This window comes from Tripterygium wilfordii, chromosome 11 (genome assembly GCF_013401445.1).
Source record: "Tripterygium wilfordii isolate XIE 37 chromosome 11, ASM1340144v1, whole genome shotgun sequence".
NCBI lineage: Eukaryota > Viridiplantae > Streptophyta > Magnoliopsida > Celastrales > Celastraceae > Tripterygium > Tripterygium wilfordii.
Window position 1 is genome coordinate 13325064 of NC_052242.1, and position 21008 is coordinate 13346071.

General features: G+C 38.6%; 3 protein-coding genes across 3 annotated transcripts; all 3 read right to left on the minus strand.

The window, feature by feature from the left end:
• Positions 1–46: 46 nt before the first annotated feature.
• On the minus strand, positions 47–5300 carry LOC120009325 (probable 1-acylglycerol-3-phosphate O-acyltransferase). Its single transcript, XM_038859868.1, has 9 exons — positions 5034–5300; positions 4630–4866; positions 3244–3290; positions 2993–3111; positions 2745–2905; positions 2004–2113; positions 1828–1927; positions 516–639; positions 47–396 (listed from the first exon to the last, which is right to left on the minus strand). The coding sequence occupies exons 1-9, from the start codon at positions 5213–5215 to the stop codon at positions 271–273; spliced, it is 1206 nt and encodes a 401-aa protein (XP_038715796.1). The 5' UTR covers positions 5216–5300; the 3' UTR covers positions 47–270.
• Positions 5301–6110: 810 nt separating this feature from the next.
• LOC120009326 (V-type proton ATPase 16 kDa proteolipid subunit) lies at positions 6111–8629 on the minus strand. The gene is made up of 3 exons (XM_038859869.1): positions 8409–8629; positions 8000–8285; positions 6111–6573 (listed from the first exon to the last, which is right to left on the minus strand). The coding sequence occupies exons 1-3, from the start codon at positions 8485–8487 to the stop codon at positions 6441–6443; spliced, it is 498 nt and encodes a 165-aa protein (XP_038715797.1). The 5' UTR covers positions 8488–8629; the 3' UTR covers positions 6111–6440.
• A 1427-nt stretch (positions 8630–10056) lies between these two features.
• Positions 10057–20616, minus strand: LOC120009324 (lysine-specific histone demethylase 1 homolog 3). Its single transcript, XM_038859867.1, has 9 exons — positions 20461–20616; positions 18157–20057; positions 16116–16257; positions 13587–15881; positions 13273–13366; positions 12483–12973; positions 11370–12083; positions 11227–11301; positions 10057–10735 (listed from the first exon to the last, which is right to left on the minus strand). The coding sequence occupies exons 2-9, from the start codon at positions 20019–20021 to the stop codon at positions 10670–10672; spliced, it is 5742 nt and encodes a 1913-aa protein (XP_038715795.1). The 5' UTR covers positions 20022–20057; positions 20461–20616; the 3' UTR covers positions 10057–10669.
• Between the last annotated feature and the right edge of the window lie 392 nt (positions 20617–21008).

Below are 21008 nucleotides of genomic sequence, written 5' to 3' on the forward strand. Positions count from 1 at the left end.
ACCCCTGGTAACAGTTGATAAAACCAAGGAAAAAAAAACTGTCAAATTATGAGTAAATTTGCTTCTTAAAAATAAAAAATCACTAAAATACAGATCACTCATTTTTCTTGAATCAACTATTCTTTCCTGTCTTTTGTTTGAATCTACACATGATACAAATACTCGTGCATGAGAATCGTACAAGGAGAGGATAACATATGAATATGCAAGTAACTGCACTTAAAAAATGGAATTTAAATTATACATAAAAATAACATGAAACTCGTTCTTCTATGCAGATGTCAAACCTTCAGGAAGGAATTCCTTATCAGGGTCAGGTGAGAGAAACCTCCGGCAAGCGTATAGTATGGCTGAATGGAACCCATTTGGGTTGTCTATGAACACAAAATGCCCACCCTACAAAGATGACATAAAAAGATCCATTGCTACATCAGAATATGCATGTGGATGTGCAAGTAGGGATGTGTATGGTATATGTAGTGTATATATGTAAGGAGAGATGGAAAGAGACCCACCCGGGGAACCCTAATAATTTCACATGGGACCTTCATATGCTTGCGAGCTTCTTCAGCCCCCTGATAGTTCATCCAATCATCAAAGCCATATATAAAAGTGGTTGGCACTTTCCAATCCGATGCACTGCAGATAAATAGAGGAATTATTCAGAATTTTAATGCGGAGCAAATTTTCAAGGGTTTCAACGAGCCAAATAGGCTTCCATTTTCACTTGCCTTAAATAAGCCATGCACAAATTAATACACAGGAATATCAGTGGAAGCTAGAATATGACAATACTTCATGGACAACTGGTTAACAAGGACAATCACTCTTCGCTAGAAAGAGAAAATAGCATTCATAATTAGTTTTTGTTTTGACACAACAACCAACCAAATCCTTTGGGCTAGAGCATGAAATCCTGTTAGCGAATAGCGATACATTAAAGAGATCTGTATATGTAAATGTTAAATGAAGCCTTTCAATTTCAGGGAGGTTTTTGCAAAATTTTCTTTAAAATGATGATCGTCTGCGCACTATTAGTCAAGAAGGGCCTTCTCAACCAAAATAATTCTTTAGTCTTAAGAAGAGGCCACCAGAGAATCAGAATGATAAAAAGCACCTGAATAATTGTAAAATCTTTCCCACCGTTTAAACCAAATATCACTCTAAAGAGAGCCACATCAATGATACTCTAAATAGGGGAAGGAACAGTTCTTCATTTCACATAAGCAGCTCAAAGGTAAAAATGCATTTGGCTCTCACACACTTAAATGAAGAGAGACAAGTCAATAATTTAATGACATATCAATTACAGCTAAAAAGGAATCAACAGAATCTTATGATTCGAATCTTAGGTATAAAATTTTCTTTCTTCTAAATTCTAAGTGTAAAACTAGAAATAGATGATCTGCTTGGATCCCTATGCCCATAAAAACAATTGGACAAAATTAGAATTCATAAGGAAATGACGAATGTGGGGTATACAAAATGAAAAAGGAATCAACATTATTATTACTGATCAATAAAAATCTATTTTACTGCACTATCTTACTCACTTTTTATCAACGAGAAGGAGTTCACTATATTAATTCACATCAAAAACAGAGAAGGCAATTTGATGCATGGATAATGCTTGAGACTCCCAAAAAATGACCCCAAAAGACCTCCAATTAATGTGGAGTGTTGGAAGGTAAGTGGGTTCTACATGTGTGCTTTCAATCAATGGCTATTTTAATACCACATAGATTTGGGGTCACAAAATGGGGATGTAGTATTGTCCTTTGATACACCAAGTAAAAAACTAAAAAAGTTAAAGAAGGATCATCAGACCTTTGCAGAAGGGGTGACCGAGCAAGTGCTCCAAAGGAGAATATGTGTTTCAGGCACAGCTCTCCACTAGCTTTTGCTGCTAAGGTATGGTATACATAATCTTCAAGTAAAAAAGAAACTATTAGATATCTTGATTGCAGACTGCAGTTGTGCTACAAAACAAGTTCTTAAGCTACCTGTTAGCAATTTAGTCTCCTCCTCTGTCAATACTTCTCCAGTTGAATATGACCCAAATCTAGCACTAGTGTACCTGCGCACCATATCTGGACCCCAAGGACCTGCACCTCTGAGTAACAAGGATGTCATGAGAAACTAACAAGTAAGCAGAACATTATATAATCTGATATTCTGTATGCCATGAAAAAAATGGTTTGCCAAGTGGACCACCAGAACCACTTCCTCTAATTGAAACTGAAAAACAAGGAGGAATAATACCAGAAATGGAACAGCCATGTGCAAATGACAGCTGAAGCAATGTGTGCAACCTATTTCAAGTGATTTTCAAAAAGCTTCTTTTTCTACTAAATAAATAAAAGCCCAAAACCAAGCTCTATGCTTGAAACATAAAATCAGACCCAAAAATGGCTAGTGAAGTACAACTGCGACTCTTGTGGCATGCAGAACAGACTGATGTGACAAGTGGGTTTGCGTAACAAAACAATGAGATGTCTGAGCTTCTAAGTTCTAACATATGAGAATACCCATCAGAAAATAAAGCTATCTAATAGGAAACCAAATAATAAGAAGATAGGCTTATGAAAAATGAATATGTACATATGAAATGCATAAAATATTACGATTTAAAACTATTGAAAAATCAGAATACAGATCACTGCACCACCTAGACCACTGTTCTTAAAAAATACAACAGTGATAAAAAAAACTAAAAAAAAAAAAAACAAACAAGGGATATGTACCGAATAATCTTTTGTGGAGTGAAGTCAGAATCCCATAAGTGTTTTATAATTGCTCCTTTCCATGTTGTTTGGAAGCGTGCAATCTTCATGGATGAGGCATCTGATTCTGGTGTAAATCCAGCAGGTCCCACTAAAATCAAGTGCTGAACATGCTCAGGATGCTGTAAAATATTACAAAAAACATTAGCAATGCTAAAACACCATTATTTAAATTTAACAACTTCCGATGGTAATTGGTAAGTGATCACCTTCAGAGCATATTTAGCTGCAACATAGCCACCAAAAGAATGCCCAAGTAAAATGAAGTTGCTCAAGTTTTTTGCTCTTCGCCATTCCTCAAAAGAATCAATAAACCATGCTTCAGTTTCTGCATTATTAGATCAGTGAAAACAAATTTTCTATTACACATAAGTAGCATGGGAATTTTCCAAAAAATATGCACGCTGTTCAGTAAATAACTATATGAGATGATTTAATTAATGCTTTAGCTACAACTAACCTTCAGTGCTTTTGCAAGTAAAGTCAGGCCTACTTGATCCACCCCAACTGAAAAACATTTAAAAAAACCAAAAACAAAATGAATCAAGTGCCTTTCTGTGAATAAGTCAATGGGGAAACATCACTTTTGATCACTCAATTATTATGGTTGATTCAATTTAGTCACTGACTTTCAAAAAGTTTCAAATTTCATCACTCACAACTAATAAATTCTTAGCTGCTGAAATAGAATGTCTATGCAAATCAACAACACAAAACATCATATAAGCATTTAATGATTGCTTAGCTTAGTTGGTTAAAAAGCAAGCAGAGAAACAGTGATTTTGTTTGAGATACTGGGGGAATAGATATCATGGTCGTGGCAAAGGTGATGCCAAGATGGTCGTCACTGTGGCAACAGCAACTAGTAGCGCAGCTACATTGGCTAATGACGATTGTTGCGTGGTTGGAGTCAGCTATGACATGGTTGCAGCACAGTGATGTTGTAAGAAAAACAAAACCAAAAAGACCTTTAAAATTTCAGATCCTCTTTTACCAAAAAAAAAAGACAAGACAAACGGAACCATTATTTGAGTGCAACAAAATTTAACAGAGATGAATTTGTAGGAAGGTGGAAACTATTTTATGTTTAAATTGCAAAAATTCTTAAAGTATTGAATAGTGTGTTATTACTCTGCTCAAGCAAACGATAGAATATTATGTTTACACTCTGTTCTCAAAACTAGATGAGTTCGAATAATCTAGAACAGGATTGTTCTGTCTATCACATTTGGGACGGTTTCTAGGGTTTGCTCAACATAAAATTGTGGATGTGTTGGTTAAATATAGTAGTGGCATGGAAGCGATCATACAACTATCTTCTCTAATTCTTGAAAATTTTGTTATTCATGCTGCTATGATATTAGAAAACAAGAGATTCTTAGTGCGTTTTGTTCGACAAATTCCTACCTCTGTCTATTCCCAAATTTGGATTGCTCAAAACTCCACAAACTTGCAAAAGAGAAATGTTGTCGACTTGTTAAGAATTAAGTTTCTGTTCAATAAAAAACAACTTGTCTATTCCAAACAGAAGCATTAGACACCATCCAGCAAAGGAATGCCAGCTATGCATGTCAAATAAGCAAGCTAAAACCCTCTTCAGTAACACAAACCCCTAAATGGCTGATTCAGCAGCAGAAGCTTAAAAAGTAGATTATATTGAGCATGCTATATATACCCCATAAATACATTTCATAACAGTTACCCTTGTCAGGTCAACTCTCTGTAGTTAAAAGTCAGAAAACGTAGATAAAAATCAAAAGTTGAAAAAGTAAGTAATTATAGGAGAGACAGTAAACAAAATTAACCAAAAATGCCCAACATTCAATAATGAGAATAAGGAACGTACCCAAGCTGATCAATAGCAATGATCTTGAAACGAGAGGCAAGAGCATCAAAATTTCTGAAGAAGAATCCCTGGGAAGCGGCATATCCATGAACCATCACAAGAGTAGGAGAATCCTCCTTACTCTCAAAGCTAACAGTGTTAATGAACCTCGGCTCATCACTGGCGGAACCAAACCACCGGACTTTAGACTTCGGAGGACCAGACCCTATATTAACTTGCTCTTGCTTGTACGGAGTCCTGAAAATCAATCAGAATTCCCATACTCCCACAATTAAACATTCGAAAACACAATCAATTCAAAAATCGTGCTCTCAATTAGGGTTCACAAATTTATCTCTATAAAGACCGAATGGGCGGCAGTTAGAGACAGACAGTAAGGTATAGGCAGAGACGGAGAGAAATACTTGACTATAGAGAGGAGTCGTTTCTCGGCGGCGATGATGTGATCGGTAGAAGTAGGAATCCAGCGGAGAACCGAAGGCCATAACGATCTGGTCTTGGCCCAAACAGATGATGAACCAACCTCGCTCTTGCGAATATCCTCGGCCATTCTCGATACTAGGGTCTGAAAACGAGGGTTAAGCATGCAGAAAACCACGCATGTAGGTATAGAATTTCAATTGAAGCACGCGCTTTCAACGAGAAGGGATTCTGTGAATTTATACTAATATTTTCCGAGTTTGAATTGAATGTTACAGAAAGTCTTCGAAGAAGAAGACGGCGTCGCTGAGATGCGTGAGTGGAAAGAAACTGATTACGTTCGACATGACGCACTATGGAGTAAAAGTAAAACTGGGCGAGGCAAGGCGGGTTCCCGGGGCTGCTGTAGTAATAACTACAGCAGCCCCCGCTGTAGCCTTTTGGGCTTTAAAATATTTTTTATTTATTTTTAAAAAATTATATATGAATTATATATGTGTAGTATTCGGTATATATTTTTTGTTCAAAACAAAAATCAAATTCATAGTGATTGAAACATCTAATATTTTGAGTTTATATTCAACGGTTCAGAATTGTTATGCATTTTTCAAGTTAAATTTGATTTTTGATTTTTGTTTCGAACAAAAAATATGTCGTTGGAATTGTTACTCTGAATGCTACACATATATAATTTTTTAAAATAAAAATAAAAATATTTTGAAGCCCAAAAAGGGCTACAGCTGAGGCTGCTCTAGTTATTACTACAACAACCCCCGAGAACTCAGGCAAGGCTGTAAATTTTTATTTTTATTTTTATTTTTCTGAAATCCCTCACATTGAAATCGAATCTTGGTCACACATACCTAATCCATCCTATTGACTCAAAACTTCTCATTAAAATCAAACCTTAAACACACATATACCAAACTCATATACCAAACTCAACCGACTGTCAACCAAACCACCTCTTGTTTATATAATGCATACCGGACTCTTCTCCGAAATTGTTTACTTATTGTGGCATATAACCCAACCAACCGACCAGTATAAACAAAGATGTAGTTCCTCTCACACAACCAAAACGTTTTCTTGACGTAAAATGGCCTAAATAGTACTCAATTATTCTACAAGAGCTTCAATCGATCCACAGGTTACAGTACCGGATGACAAGCTAATTTTATTGCAGGGAAATACTAATTTCTATCGCTATATTCTACCTCCAGTTATAGCCAATACCCTGTCCAGCGGGTAAACAATTACACAAGTACAAAATAATTTGAAACGGAAAACACTTGCCAGGATACACCAATGCTCAAGTCCTGAGCAAATATAGAAATAGTTCTTCATGGATCACAATAAAAGAACAAACACCAAGCCAAAGGCCATCTTTTTTACTCAGCTCTTGATTGACCGGCACGAGAAGAGAGAATGATGCCAACAATCAATCCATAGAGAGCCAGAGCTTCGGCAAAAATGAGAATCAGGATCATCCCCACAAAGAGCTTAGGCTGTTGTGCATTAGCTCTGCAAAAAAAAATATCAGAACATTAATACATCACCTCACATCCAACGTTTTAACCAGATACTCTCCAGAACCAGTGGCAAGAGTATCAGAAAAATGCTGTAGGACTATGCCTTAAAACTTAACACGGACCACGCCATAAAACAAGAACCATGTAGAAAAAATCATGTTCATGCACCCAGAAACAAACTTATGCAATTTGGGATCAAAAGTGTCAAAGGGCACACGACCCTTGAACAACTAGGAACCATAAATCAGCCAAGCTGGCAGTATTATTATTACAACTCAAAATCAAGATTTTAAGCAACTCCGAGATGCATACACAAGCATGAGATAACAGCAACGCTCAACACTTCATCATTGTCGTCAAGCCTTCATCCCAAACAAGTTGGGGTTGGTTATATGAACCCACCAGGTGTATATTCTCTCCCATTAATTCATATCTACAGCTACATTCTCAACTCTGGCCCATGTATTCCACCATTCCATGTTCTTTATCATTTCCATCCAAATCTGTTCTGATCTCCTAATTCTCTTTCTAGCATCTCCCACTCAAATTTTATTGACTTTATGCACCACCACATCAATGAACCTCTCCCAACACTTAACCCAACAATTATTATGAAAGAACATTGATGCAAAGGAAACATTCTAGAGGCCAAACACACTAGACTCTCGAAACCAAAGCTTGCAATTAGCAAATTAACAGTTATTAAATAACAACCATTAAGCTTGTAATTATTATTAATTACGACTACGGGAGCCTTATGCACGGATTGTTTACCTTTTGTTAATTAAAATTCCTGATATCATAGAGGCAGATCAAGAGTTTATGAGATAAAAGAAGCACTTCTTGTACCCACAAATTTGGCACATGCTAAGGACTCTCTGTGAATGAACTGAACTGAGACATTCAACCTACACCACAAGCCCAGTAACATGTGGTAACTGGGGTCTCATAAGAAATTTTCGTTCATATTGCCCAGGGATATGAGCTCAAGGTACTGTAAAAAGCAGCTAATCCTGTAAAATGCTAAGGATGATGACACCATACAGATTTCTAAAAGGTATCCTAGGTAGAGAACCACAAAAATTACTTACAACTTATGAAAATTCTAATTAATCAGGGAAAACAACTAAGCTTCAACTATCCAGAATATCAAACTATGCAACGATGCATAAAAATGGGTTATAAAATCATATCTAATCAACCCGATGCAATTGAAGTACTATACAACAAAAATTTCAAACAACTAAATAGTGATCAGGCACTTAATTCCAAGAAAAATTATTGCATCGCAAGACTTGACATTATCAGAGAGAACAAGACCGATGCATCAAACACTTGGAAAGTTAGAAGGATGTGAATAGATAAAACATGTCATCAACTAAACCAAAAACAGATCAAGTCATCAAAAGAAAAATTACCTAACACCGGCATCGCCAACAATCCCAATAGCCATACCGGCAGACAGCCCGGCAAGACCACAAGCAAGACCAGAGGAGAGATGTGCATAACCATCGAAAAGGTAATAAGACTTGGCCTTAGGGTTGATACCGGTACTAATAATCACCGCAATAATCAAACCATAAATACCTAAAACTCCCGCCATAACCACGGGCACAATCGATTTCATCACCAGCTCTGGCCTCATCACACCCATCGATGCTACACCAACTCCGCTCTTCGCGGTTCCATAAGCTGCTCCCATGCCTGCAAAACACCCGATCAAAACGCTACATCACCCTCGATCAATAATCACCACAGCAAAAAAACCTAAAATAAGAACCAAAAACTCTTCATTGATACACATATATGCAAATTTAACCGAATTACATGAGAAAACGAGGGCAGCAGCAGCGCCGAGGAATCCGAAGAAGGGGGCAGTTTCATCACCGCTGAAAGTCGAAGACATTTTCACTACTGACGAAGTGCAGAGCAAGAGATCGGATCAAAGAAGGTAAACGATTTGGTATTTGAAGTTCGATTTCGATCTTCCGCTTATCCGCGCAGAGAAATTCTGATTATTCTGGATTCCCAATGATAAAAGATGGGAAGACGAAAATAGAGGAAAAAGATAAAATAGAATTATTGGCGAGGAGTAGCTTGCAAAAAGGAACCGTACTAAACTGGGCCTACGGCCCATTAAAAAGAGTAGCTAACGATGGGCCTATATTTTAGCAATGGGCCGTTGAGATTAGAGAAGCCATAACGAGGAGTTCAGCGCTACAAAAGATGAATAATCTCACAAATTTGGAATCGACTACATGAGTTTATGAGAATATCAACTAAAAACCAACACTGAATAGCATTTCCCTTGTTATTTATCTCAAATACCACAAAACAACAGAAAATCTCAGTTTGATTGGTGTTGCGCATACGAGATTTGAACCCGTGACCTCAAGGTTATGAGCCTCGCGAGCTACCAAGCTGCTCTACCCCGCGATGAAGAGAAGAGCTGGCAACTAATAGGCAAACAAGGGTTTAACGCCCCCTTTACCATTCTGTACAAATAGGGTAACTGGATAAAGCTAGCATTGCATACCAATCTAATGTTGACTGATTATTTAATTTCAAGAAAAAAATGATAATCCTAGATGGTTGTTCATTGATCACAAGACAAGTATAAACCAAAACTAGTAAAAGATGACCTTCATTGCTAAAAACAAAACATGCAGAACCAAATACCTTCTACGGGGGCTCATAGAAAAAAGAGACTATCCAGAGGAATCTTTCTTACCAGAAAAGGCAGAACTAAAGTAACCAGGGCCAACACAAGATGCATTTCTACTAGCAGCCAGCAGGTTTGGAATCAATGCGATTTGCAACTCACACCAGAATCCGGATGCTGCCCAGAAAGAACAGTATCTCCTCCGTTACTACGACTTGTCCTGTGAAATATTCTACTTGTTCAACTGTACGGTCAATGAAAAAAGTGCATAAAAAACACATTATCAAGCAACAAGAATACCTCAAATAAACGAGCAACGATACTTCAACATTCTCGACCAAAAAATATTGTCCCCAGCAACACAGAATTTTTTTCATCAATGCTGATATAAACTTTCCCTGTTGCAGTTCTTGCTATGAACAATACAATGATACGTGATCACAAGTAAAGCATTAACAAACATTCATGTTATGCCCCATAAGGCCACAGCACACGAAAAAAACATGCATGCTAGCCCAGGCAAATGCGATTATGAAAACAAGCACACTCGCGCACATAAACAGGGAGAGACAGACAGATACAAGGTGTCACCAACTTTTGTAGGTTGCCATACAGGTCAAAACACCATTCATATGCTCATTTAAAGGAGAATGAAAGAGATATTAATGGAGCAGCAGAGAGGTGTCATATATGCAGAAGCGTCAATCTTTTACTAAAATTAGGGAGAATAAAAAAAAACAGCACACACAAATGCAAAAAAGTAAGCACTTAGTCTTGCAGGGGGGAGGGACAGAGGGAGAGAGAGGAAATTGAGTACTAAAGGCCTCAGAAAGGCTGCAATAGATGGAAAAACATCATTGCTTGCTCCTTCCTTGGAGAATTGATAGAAATTAGCAAATTATGTTTAAAATTGTGTAAATCAAGTTCTATTGAAATGGAAAAGGAAAATGTCCTATATGCTTGTCATCACTAAAAGAATCATAACCTGTACACTGAAAAGCAGAAAAACAAAGGAACATCTTCTGTCTATCTATGAGGATCCCTCAAACAAAATTTAGGGTCTTTGCTCTCCACACTTATGTAAAAAGCGCAGGTATTGACGACAAAGAACCAATTGCCAACGTAGTCACGTGCAATCTTCAAAGTGCACTGCTCAAATCCAGATGAGAAAGGCTATAAAATTTGTGAAAAACCGATGCGCCAAAGAGGAGATATTGGCCCCATTCAGAGATGACCTAAAAAGAACCAACTCACTTCTTTCATGCCCCCTGGACTACAATATAAGTTCAGCAGTCAAAGAAAACCCTTCCAAGAACATCAATTGTGCTGCCACATCATGAGCTGCAAACTCATGCAGAGAACAGACTTCTGTAATGCCCATACAGAAGTATACCAAGAACCATGAGAATGTCAATATGAAAAACCATCAAGGCTTTGCCGCTGGCCTCATTGCCATGTGCTTCTCAATCAGTTTGTCCACAAAAGCGCGAATCTAAATGCATCAGGCAGCCAGGGAAAAAAAGTCAATTCATATAGAAGGCCAAAGTTCAGCAAAAATCACCGAAGTTCCAATTTTCTAAAAGGAATGTTTCTTGAAACTACGGTAAACAAAGATTGCTTTGCGTTATTTTTTCAATGCAACATAATAATGATTTTTTATTACATATTAAAATAAAAGGAATAGAAGGCTCCTATGACCTCTAACATCAAGTATGTCAAGCAAAATGACCAACCTTCGTTAAACTTTTCCATCGAAAAATATTTCTAGTAAAATTATAGTCAAGAAGACAGAGAACAAGGAATGTTTTCCAGCTAAAATCTAACTTATCATGCAAATCCAACATAAGCAAAGGCTATACCACCGTGTTACTTCCTTAGCATAGTTTATCAGAATTCTTGAAAACAGAAAATATAATATGTTTAAGTATTCCTCAAGAGAATTTCAAGTAACATAAATGATAAATCCATCAGTATGATGTACACCTTGTTCTTGCGCTTGAAATCAAGAAACTCAGAAATAGCCATGGCTTTCTCCGCATCTGTGGCCACCTCCACAACCTGTATTTAAACCAATGTCAGACAGCCATTACTCAGGGGAGGAGAAAAAGGGAAGGAAGCTAACCAACCTTGGTCGCAGTTTTCTTCATTATTGACTTATATCCATCCTTGTCAATTTTCCTTGCCTGATAAAGAGGCGACAGCAACGATCCAACATATTCCACAACAGCATGTTTGATGCCGTCTGCACCTCGGAGCTGATTTTTCAGCGTCTCCTTATTTACAGTCACTTGTGACATGGAGCTCTCATTTGCTCGTTGGTCATGCTTCCTGGTGGATGGTCTTGAACTTGTGTTTGAATCCTCTTCATCTTTTATATGCGCAATAGGATGGAAAAAATCAGAACAAGAGGCAGTTGCTTGAGATTGCCATCTCTCAATTGCATGATGGTCCTTTATCCCCGCACTTCCAGCAGTATCAACCCATGCTCCTGTAAAAAGGCTGCTATCCACCGCTGTACTTTCTCCAGATTGCTCTCTTAAGTTTAAATGTGATGCAATCTCAGTTGAATGGCTCCGCTGTGAAAGGTTATCACCAGATATTCTTGAGTTTTCAAGATTTACACAAGTTGCAGAAAAAACAGACCAATCCCTAACTCTGCTACTCCGAGAGTCTATTTCAGATAGGCAATCTTGTCTTCCTAAAACACCACCAGACCACTTCTTCCTAAGATCATATTCATCCATTTGCGAATACTGTTCCCTCCTAGCAAATTTGTGAAATGAGGGAATCTTAGGTAGCTGCAGTGACATTTTGCATTTTGCTTCTGAGGATGCCAATGCCTGCAATGTAAATCAAATATTGAAGTTTCCAAAAAATAAAAAATGAAACCACAATCCAAAAAAGAACTGAAAGAAACAAGAAAAAGAAGCCACAAAATGCATAACTAATGAATGGTCATGGCACTTAAAAATGAGTAGGGCACTGTGCCAATATTCAATATTCGATGCTGCCATCAGTTGGGTGAACACAGTTAGTTATGACAAAAAAAAAATGAAGAAAAGAGAGAGACACCAAACAATTTTTCACATACGTAAGAAACACCATGTCAATAGTAAAAGTACAAAAATTAATGGCTGGCAGGGTAGCCAACCATGCAGTTCTCAGCATGGAGAAACAAGCAGTGTTAAAACACCAAACATGTTGATTTACTATTGCAAGAAGAGTGGGGAGGAAAAAACCTTAGCAGCTGCTTCTGCTGCAGCACGAGCTGCTTCTGCAGCAGCAAAGACAGCCTTTTCTTCTTCAGAAATTGCATGACTGTTTTCCTCCACTTGACTATGCGGGCCCAATGATGGTTGAAACCCTGCCAAACTGGTTTCCAGTTTTGAGCCACTCTTCATCTCCAGCTTGACTGACTTTCCATTCACTTTCTTTTTAGATTCGTTGGAAGGAAAATGCATCCAACCAGAAGAAGGAACCCGCAAACTTCCTCTATTCTCAGAAGCACTATGATGCATGCGAATGGGCGGCTTCCCTTGGGCAGGATTATTAAGATTTTTTTTCTTCAATGAATCCAAAGTAGACGATTGCCTCATTAACTTTAGTCCACCATTAGAAGCTTTTTCCTTGCGGAAGACTTCAAGCCATACATTAACCAGCTGACTTGCTATGGCACGTATATCACGGCTGGTATGTATGCAGACTTTCTCTTTCACAGTTTTCCCTATGCCTGCATCAAAAAGTAAAAGGTGGACTTATACAAATTTCCCTCATTTCACGTGAACAACATATCCCAGAAAACATTATAAAGCACACTTCAGGACTTCCTGACCAAGCCAACCCTTCGTGGACCAAATATATAGTACACTGGGAACAATTGTTCTTTAGTTCTCAAAATCTTAAGCACAGAAACTAAATCAATTTTGTAGCGCAAGTCAATAATACAAAAAAAAAAAAGAGAGACAGAGTGAGAGGGGAGAATTAACATGAGGACAGAAATTTAAAAAAAAAAAAAAGACATACGAATACCTGATGAGCGCACTGCAAGTAAATCAGTTGAAACATGAACAAGAAGACGAACACAATGACGCAAGAGCTGAGTTCCATCCTTCCCCATTGAATCCTGACACAAATTGGGAAAAAAAATTACATTCAGAACTTCAGCATTCAACAAATGTCAATGGCAGGAGAACTTATATTACCGGCGTGATTTTGCATTAAGTACCTCTTTTGATAAGTGTCTTAAAATTTAGGTTAAAGAAACGGAGTCAATATGATGAACACAGATAAAAATAGTGCCTTCTTGATTTAATAACATAACATAGTATAAAATGCAGTAATACCAGCATCCATGAATTCAGCGTAGAAAGCCCATCTTTGGTTCCAGCAAAGGACTTCAAGGTCTCGGAAGGAAGACTCAGTAATTCTTTGGCCAGATGCAAACGACCAGCAGCAGTTTTTGCGTTGAAGAACATCTCCTGTAGCAAAGCCTCCCTGGTCAAAATTTGTGCCCAATCCAAGGAGTTCTTAAACAAGTTCTCAGAAAGCTCCACTGCCTCAAGCCTCTTCATTATGTCCCTAACTTCATCACTTTCACTGTCGGAGTGTCTCTCTGCAGCCTCCATAGCCTCTATCTCGGCCATGTGGTCTTTTCCAGTGTGCAATATGTCAATTATGCGCACTGCTTCTCGGAGCCCACTCATCATAGCACCACCAACTGTATCAGGATGCTCCTTGCAGGTGGCTTCACCGGCGAAAAAAATACAATTCTCAACAGGCCTACCCAATATATCATAGTCTTCTCCAGTTGCTCCAATGGCAACAAAAGAGTAAGCACCATAGCTGAAAGGATCCTCGCCCCAATTGGTAACTACTGAAGCAACTGGATCAGGTACCAATGCTTCGCCAAATAGTTTTCGGAGAACCTTTAGCGCATGGTCTACGTGATAGGATGGGGTCATATTTTGGCCATCTATAGCCGCTTTACCAACCACCAACGCTATAAGAACCGGTGCTCCAACTGTTTTCTTGACATTCCAAAACATAAAGCAGTGACCCCTTCGATCCGTTTCCTCTGCAGTGGCTCCAAAGTAGTCCACGGAATCATCCCAAAACACCTCTGGAAATTCTAAAGCAACTTTATTAAGCACTCCAAAGCCAAGCCTCTCGATAGAAGAATATTTCCACTGGGGCAATGGTGGAGAAAACTTTATGGTTTCTGCTTTCAAGCACCCAAGTGGCACTGTAATCAGCACAGCATCCCCCAAAAACTCCCCACCATTTGATGTGGAAACTTTCACCTTTTTGCACTGATTATCACCAAGTCCAGTGTCCTCAGTGGCATATGAAACATCTGTGACTACATGGTTCAAAAGAACACAAAGTCCTTCTCCTAGAGACTCAACAACTGCACTGTAACCCCCTTTGATCATGCAATGAGCTCCTCCAAATCCTCCGTAAACATCATCCTGGTTCCAGTATGGAAGTGATACTTCCTTGAGCAAAGCCGCACAACCATACTCCAAGTTTGCAAAATGCCAATCCATAACTCTCCTCTCAAGAGAGCTCAAAAACTCCTCTTTCATAGTTTTTTTCTCAGTTTCATCAGCACTACAGGATTTTGGATCAGGTAAATCATCAACTGAGTTCTGTGATTCAGCTTTTCCGATAATAGCTCTGAAACGTGCCTTGCGGCGCCTTCTGAGTGCGTATTCTAAACCATCCTCCAGAGACATTTTCATTGCATTTTCTCCCCTTTGTGCAACAAGTAACAGCATGTCATCCAGAAGGCTGTTGTACTCTGCTTCTAAAGCTTCGTCCAGATCTGCAGGAACTTTATGACCTGTTGAGATATCATAAAGAGGACAGTCGCTGTTCAATACACTCAACTCAAGGCCCAGCTGAGAACAAACCAAAGAGGAAGGGTCTGGTCTTCTTTCAGTGTCCATATCAGGCTCAACACCAGTAATTATGCTGGCCCCAAGATCTACAGGAACTGAAAAAGATGAGCGATCTGTGTAAACACGACCCCCTATCCTACTCCTACCTTCAAGTACAGTAACTGAAAAACCCTGACGAAGAAGATGGCGTGCAGCAGTTAACCCTGCAGGACCAGCTCCTACAACAATTATTTTCTTCCTGACTGCTAAATCACACTCAAAATTATGATTTCCTCCTGAGTGATCATAAGAGGAAGAGTGGACACTCTTCCAGTCATTGATTGCCTCCAAAGCGACGACAGGGACTACGCTACTATCAGATGCTTCACAAGATGGCTCACCACGTGTGAGATCCAAATTGACTGATTCATCCACCTGTTTTGTGTCAAGAGTGCTGTTTTGCTGATAGATATTGTTGCAGGATTCTTCCTGTTTAATCGCTCCAAGTGATTCTAGTTTCCACGAAGTAAGAAAACCCCTATCTTTAGTTGCTTCTAATCCCTGCTTTGCATCATCGGATATAGTGTCAGTCTTTGCCTCAAGAGAAGTTTCAGAACTCTTAGCTTGTCCAACAAGAAAGGAGAGTCCATCCTCTGAATCAGCAACCGAAGCACGATAACTTTTGTCTCCATTATTTTCTCTGAGAAGTTCAGAATCCGCCAACTCCTTCTCAGAAGCAACTCCAAAATTTATGTAGCCCTGTCAAAATGGTTTTAATGTGATGTAACAGATTAAATACAAACTATGATTCAGAAACCCAAGAATATAGAATAAAAAGTGAAAATATAGCTTTCTGTATGAAAAGACAAGCATATGCCCAGAGGGTGGAGGGTTCACAAGCTGAAAGGGCCTCACATATATTCCATACTAAAAGTGAGTAAAGACGTATTATTTTTGAAAATGAAAGCATTTCTGGACTCCACGAAAACTTACGCTTTGATCAAGAAAGTGATATACGTCTCTAATTAGAGAAGCTCGAGGTGGTTCGCATTCAGTAGGAGCATTGCTGACACCACAATCAGATAAAGGCAGAATGCGGGTAACATCTTTATTCCAAAGACCTAAGATCCGATTCCTGTGTTAGACCATGCCAAAAAAAAAATCAAGCCAAAAGGTGAGAACAGATTTTACAGGAAAATAAATGCAGCAGTTCATCAGCAGAAGATCCATATCAGATACAAGATTCTAAAACCGGGCGAGAAATAGAAGCAACTAACTGATTAGCAATGAGATCTTGAAAGAAAATACGCAAAGTTAGCCAATTACTTCAAAATATGCAGAATTAGTCAATTGCTTCACAAAAGGCAAGGCGTAAAGAAGCAACAAAAGGGGATGAGTCACTCATAAAACAAATATATAAAGTAAAGAATCAATTTACTGAGAAACAAAGCACTCTGCAAAGTGTCCAAACAAGAGAGATACTTAGGCATATTATGAAATGAACAACCCATCCCAACAAAACAAGCAATAAAGAGATTCATAAAAAAGTATAAAGATTATTTCCAATAACATATGGAGAATTAAATAAAGTGATTTGTCTTGCGGAGTCATACAGCCGACCTAGGTTGAACCATTGGCACTGTGGTAAGTTTGCTCACCGAAACCTAGAGGTCATGGCATCAAATTCCGGAAACAACATTCTTGCTTTGTGGGATAAGGCTACACAAATCTTGCCCTTCCATGCCCCACCTCCACTGCAAGAGCCTTGTTTACATTTATTCATGTAGCCGACCTCAACCTATTTGGTGCATTGACTTTGAAATTATAATGATGATGATTTTGAGATTTAAGTAAAACAAGATAAGAATGGAAGGCTCCTCAGAGTTTCTAATTTCTCAATGACAGACTCAAAAGCAAAAGCACTTCTTCTTGGATAAATAAAAAATGCATCACACAGATAGCTTTATGCAAAGGAGCTCAGAAACCAGGCTGCAAGGCCAATCATTGAAGAATAAAGCAACCGCAAAAAAAAAAAATTAAGGTACAAATAAGAGCTACAAAGACAAGTCTTACTGATTAAAAGCAATGTTATTGATACCATTAGCAATGTAATCCTACTCTATCTGAACTCCGTCCTAGAATGGAAACAGGTCAAATCATTAAATTAATGACTAAAGAAGTCATCATATTATGATAATTTGAGAAACCAGAAAGAACACACAGTATTACAAATTTTATTTTGGATAGAGAAATTCCTGCCTTGTCCCTTTGCCATGAAAAAATAAAGCCTCAGGAAATGAAAGACTAGTACTTACCAGCCTCCAATAAATGTTAGCTGTCACAACAGACTACCAGCTTTCCAATGGCATAATTGAGAGGCCAAAAGAAACAGAGAGTATTTTCATTCAATCATCCATGTTATTAAGCAAGGCCAAGTCAAATTGTTAAACATGTTCAAGGGCCAACACAATCCGTTTTATTTTTCTTTTGTTTGTTTAAAGAAGACTAGAGCTAATCCAATCTTACGATATAGCCAGCCCAGTATAGCTACGAGGACAGCTGATGATTCACTGGACCAATTTCCGGAAACTTTTTTTTCTAAGGAAGAAGCTTGTCAAATTAGTTACAAAGTGAACACAAGAGCACATTTTGGTTTAGATTATTGACAGTTGCTTTAGCCAACAATAATAAGGGATAAAAAGCGAAACCGATGCTTTAATCCTGCTATATTTTTTTTTGTTCGAGAACCATGGGTTGGGACACTAAGATTTAAGTTTATCCTATCCATGTATACCAATACCTAATATCACATATAACATAGCATAAACTTCATTTAACATTAACAAGCACTAGAACTTGACACACATACTTCAAAAGACATTATATTTCACTATGGATGGAATACAAGTAATCACATGTTTTTTTACTTGCTTGGCAAATTATCACCAATTGGAAATGAATAAAAGAATGACTCTAACTCTTAGGGAGAAATGTAAATGAATGCATATCAACAAAATTCAAATTAACAACTAACCTGCATTCCAAATATTCTTGAAGCCCACCTTTTCGTTTTAGGACCTCCTTAAATTTGATCTTCTCAAGTGGACCAGCCCCACGGGCTTTCAACCCAGCTGACACAGCTGCTGCCCCACAATCGTCAGCTTCTACAATACTAATGGAAGAGGAATCAAACTTCTCTCTCATTCTAACAGATTGATCCCTGCCAACAACCTGGCGATCATCAAGAAAACCTTGTTCATTTATCAGGATCTCCCAATAAGCATCCCCCTCATAAGCCATGTCTCCATGCCTACGCTTTTTAACCCTCCGCACAACACGTGGGACAGCAGACAACTTATCTTCTTTGCTTTTATGACTAGGCATGTTCACAGCATCATCAAGGTAACTTTCATTTTCCTCTGGGTTTACAGAGGAAGGAGATTCTTTGTTGGCATCAATGCCAAGAGATCCTTCAGAGGCACCATCGGAATGTTGGTTTAGTTTCTGAATGGTGGCACTAGAATATGTTGGATAACCAGAAGTCTCTTTGGCATCAGACGCACCAGCATTTGAAGATAACCTACTGTCAGATACAATGGCACTTTTCTTTTGAGAAGAAACAGATAAATTATCTGGCCGCTCATTGTCAGCATCCAGACAATCTAAATCACTGCATACTTTGTCCATCTTTCGTGAATTGGAGATGAAGTTGGACAAATGAGATTGAATGTGCTCAGAAGCTTTCTGTTGTTGATCACAATCATATATATTCTCATATCTCACCACTGCCTCATTCTTCACATAGTGAGAAGAAAATTTCTCACATGAAGATATTGGCACCTCCAAATTTCTTTCATAAGTCAATTTATTAATCTTATCATACATAAATTTAGGCAATTTTTCAAAGAACTCACCCTCGGAAGATCCATTGTTATCCATCTCCTTAGCGGTAGAGGTAGTATCAGGCATTCCTAAAATATTGTGCGCCAAAGTGCATGCCTTACTTATTGAACAATGTTTTAGCCCATCAGAAACGTTTTGACCTGGTGCAGAACAGCTGTCTTTGACTTGAACGTGAGTTAATTGCTTGATGCCCCCATCAGAAACCCTATTAGAGCCACAAGGGTCCATTGCAGGCCCATTTTGATCAGAGGCCAAATCTGATGGAGGACTCTTTGCAGCAATGGTATCAGAAGCCCCTAGCATGTCTTTAGAGCTGGGTCTAAATTCATTCTCAATCGACTGAGAAACACCATTCTGTTTCAAACTCATATTAGTGCGAGATTTCCTAGCCAAGCCAGGTTGTCCCTTCTGAAAAAAGGATGATAATGGGTCTTCGAATTGCTCATCAGAAGAGTGACAATGGCCTTGGTTTTTTCGATCATCCACCATAAGCTCCAACCTTTCTGAATCATCATCAAGTGTGGCACCATCCTTACTTCTATCAGTCTTTATACCAGCATTGGCTCTCTTCACTTTTCCCTTACGCCTCCTTTCTACCCCTTCATCCACAACCACGTCCAATCTGTCGTTGCCCATGTCCTCACATTTGTTTGCAATATTTGATGCTGACTTCACATCTGAAACCCCATCATCATCTGCAGGATTTAGAGTCCTGACACCAGAATATCTCTTGGGGACTTTGAGCTTCTTTCTAAAACTTGCCAATGTATCATCCATACAGCCCAAATCCTCATCTCGGGCCACCAACTTCTCTGCCATAGCTTCAGCCTTCTGGCCCTTACCACCATCTAACCCTTCATCAACCTTCTTAGGGTTTCTGGGTTTCTTCAACTTGAGTAAAGCCCCAATAGGCTCATCATCATCAGCCAAATCAAAACCAATCTCAATCTGCTTCCATCTTTTCTTGGAACCAGACTTCTTCTCTTCTCCATCCATTACCCTATACCTCAATCAAATCTGCCACAAACGCTTCTACACACATATCATACAGAAATTTTCAGAAATTTGAACCACCACCGCATTCAAATCATATCATATAGAAATTAAGGTCATATATATATTAAAACACTCCTTCTTCAACCATCAAACACCATAAATGACAAAAAACTTAACTGAACCGACCCAAAACCCAATTCTCAACCACCCTCACAGCCCAATAAAACCCCCAATCATTCAAAAAAAATCAATTAAACACCCTATGCTAATCAACCAGATATACTCATCATTGGTAAGCTCATTTGCAAGTATTTCCCATGAGTTCTATATACTCTAAGAAGGCAAATTCCATGAGTCAAAACAGAAAATCAAATCGAACAGTTAGGGTTTTCCACAGATATGTTACTATGCCAAGAGAAGGATTTTGAGAATTCAATACCTGACCAATGCAGCTCTAAAACGGTGCCGTTAAATCTGTTTATCGCGGGGAGTGAAAAGGGAGCACGTTATTTGTACTTCTGCTTCTCGATGGAGAAGGTCCCCTGTCTCGCCATTTATACTGCGCCGTGATGCAGAGTGACAATTAAATTGAAAAATAAATTAAAAATTGGGGAAAAAACTAACGAATAAGGAACATGTCTCTGGTTTGCCCAACAATCGCCACGCGCTTAAGGAGCGTTTTAGAATCACGATCGCATTTGAGTTGATTGACCTCTATATAATACAAGTATCAAACGGTTCGTTTTATTAGCCTCGATGTAGAAGTGATGGGCTGACTTAACCCATTTACAAGGACCCATATACATAATTACATACACTATCCATCATATAGATCCATTAATCAACCCGGCCCACTCTAAAATATAGATTGGTGTGTCCGTGTGTGAGTCTACATGGACTGCAATTTTCTTGAGATTGAAATTTTGGCTACAAGATTTGATGTGCCTAGGCCCATTGAATCCCTTCCTCTCTTACCGACGGTTGCAA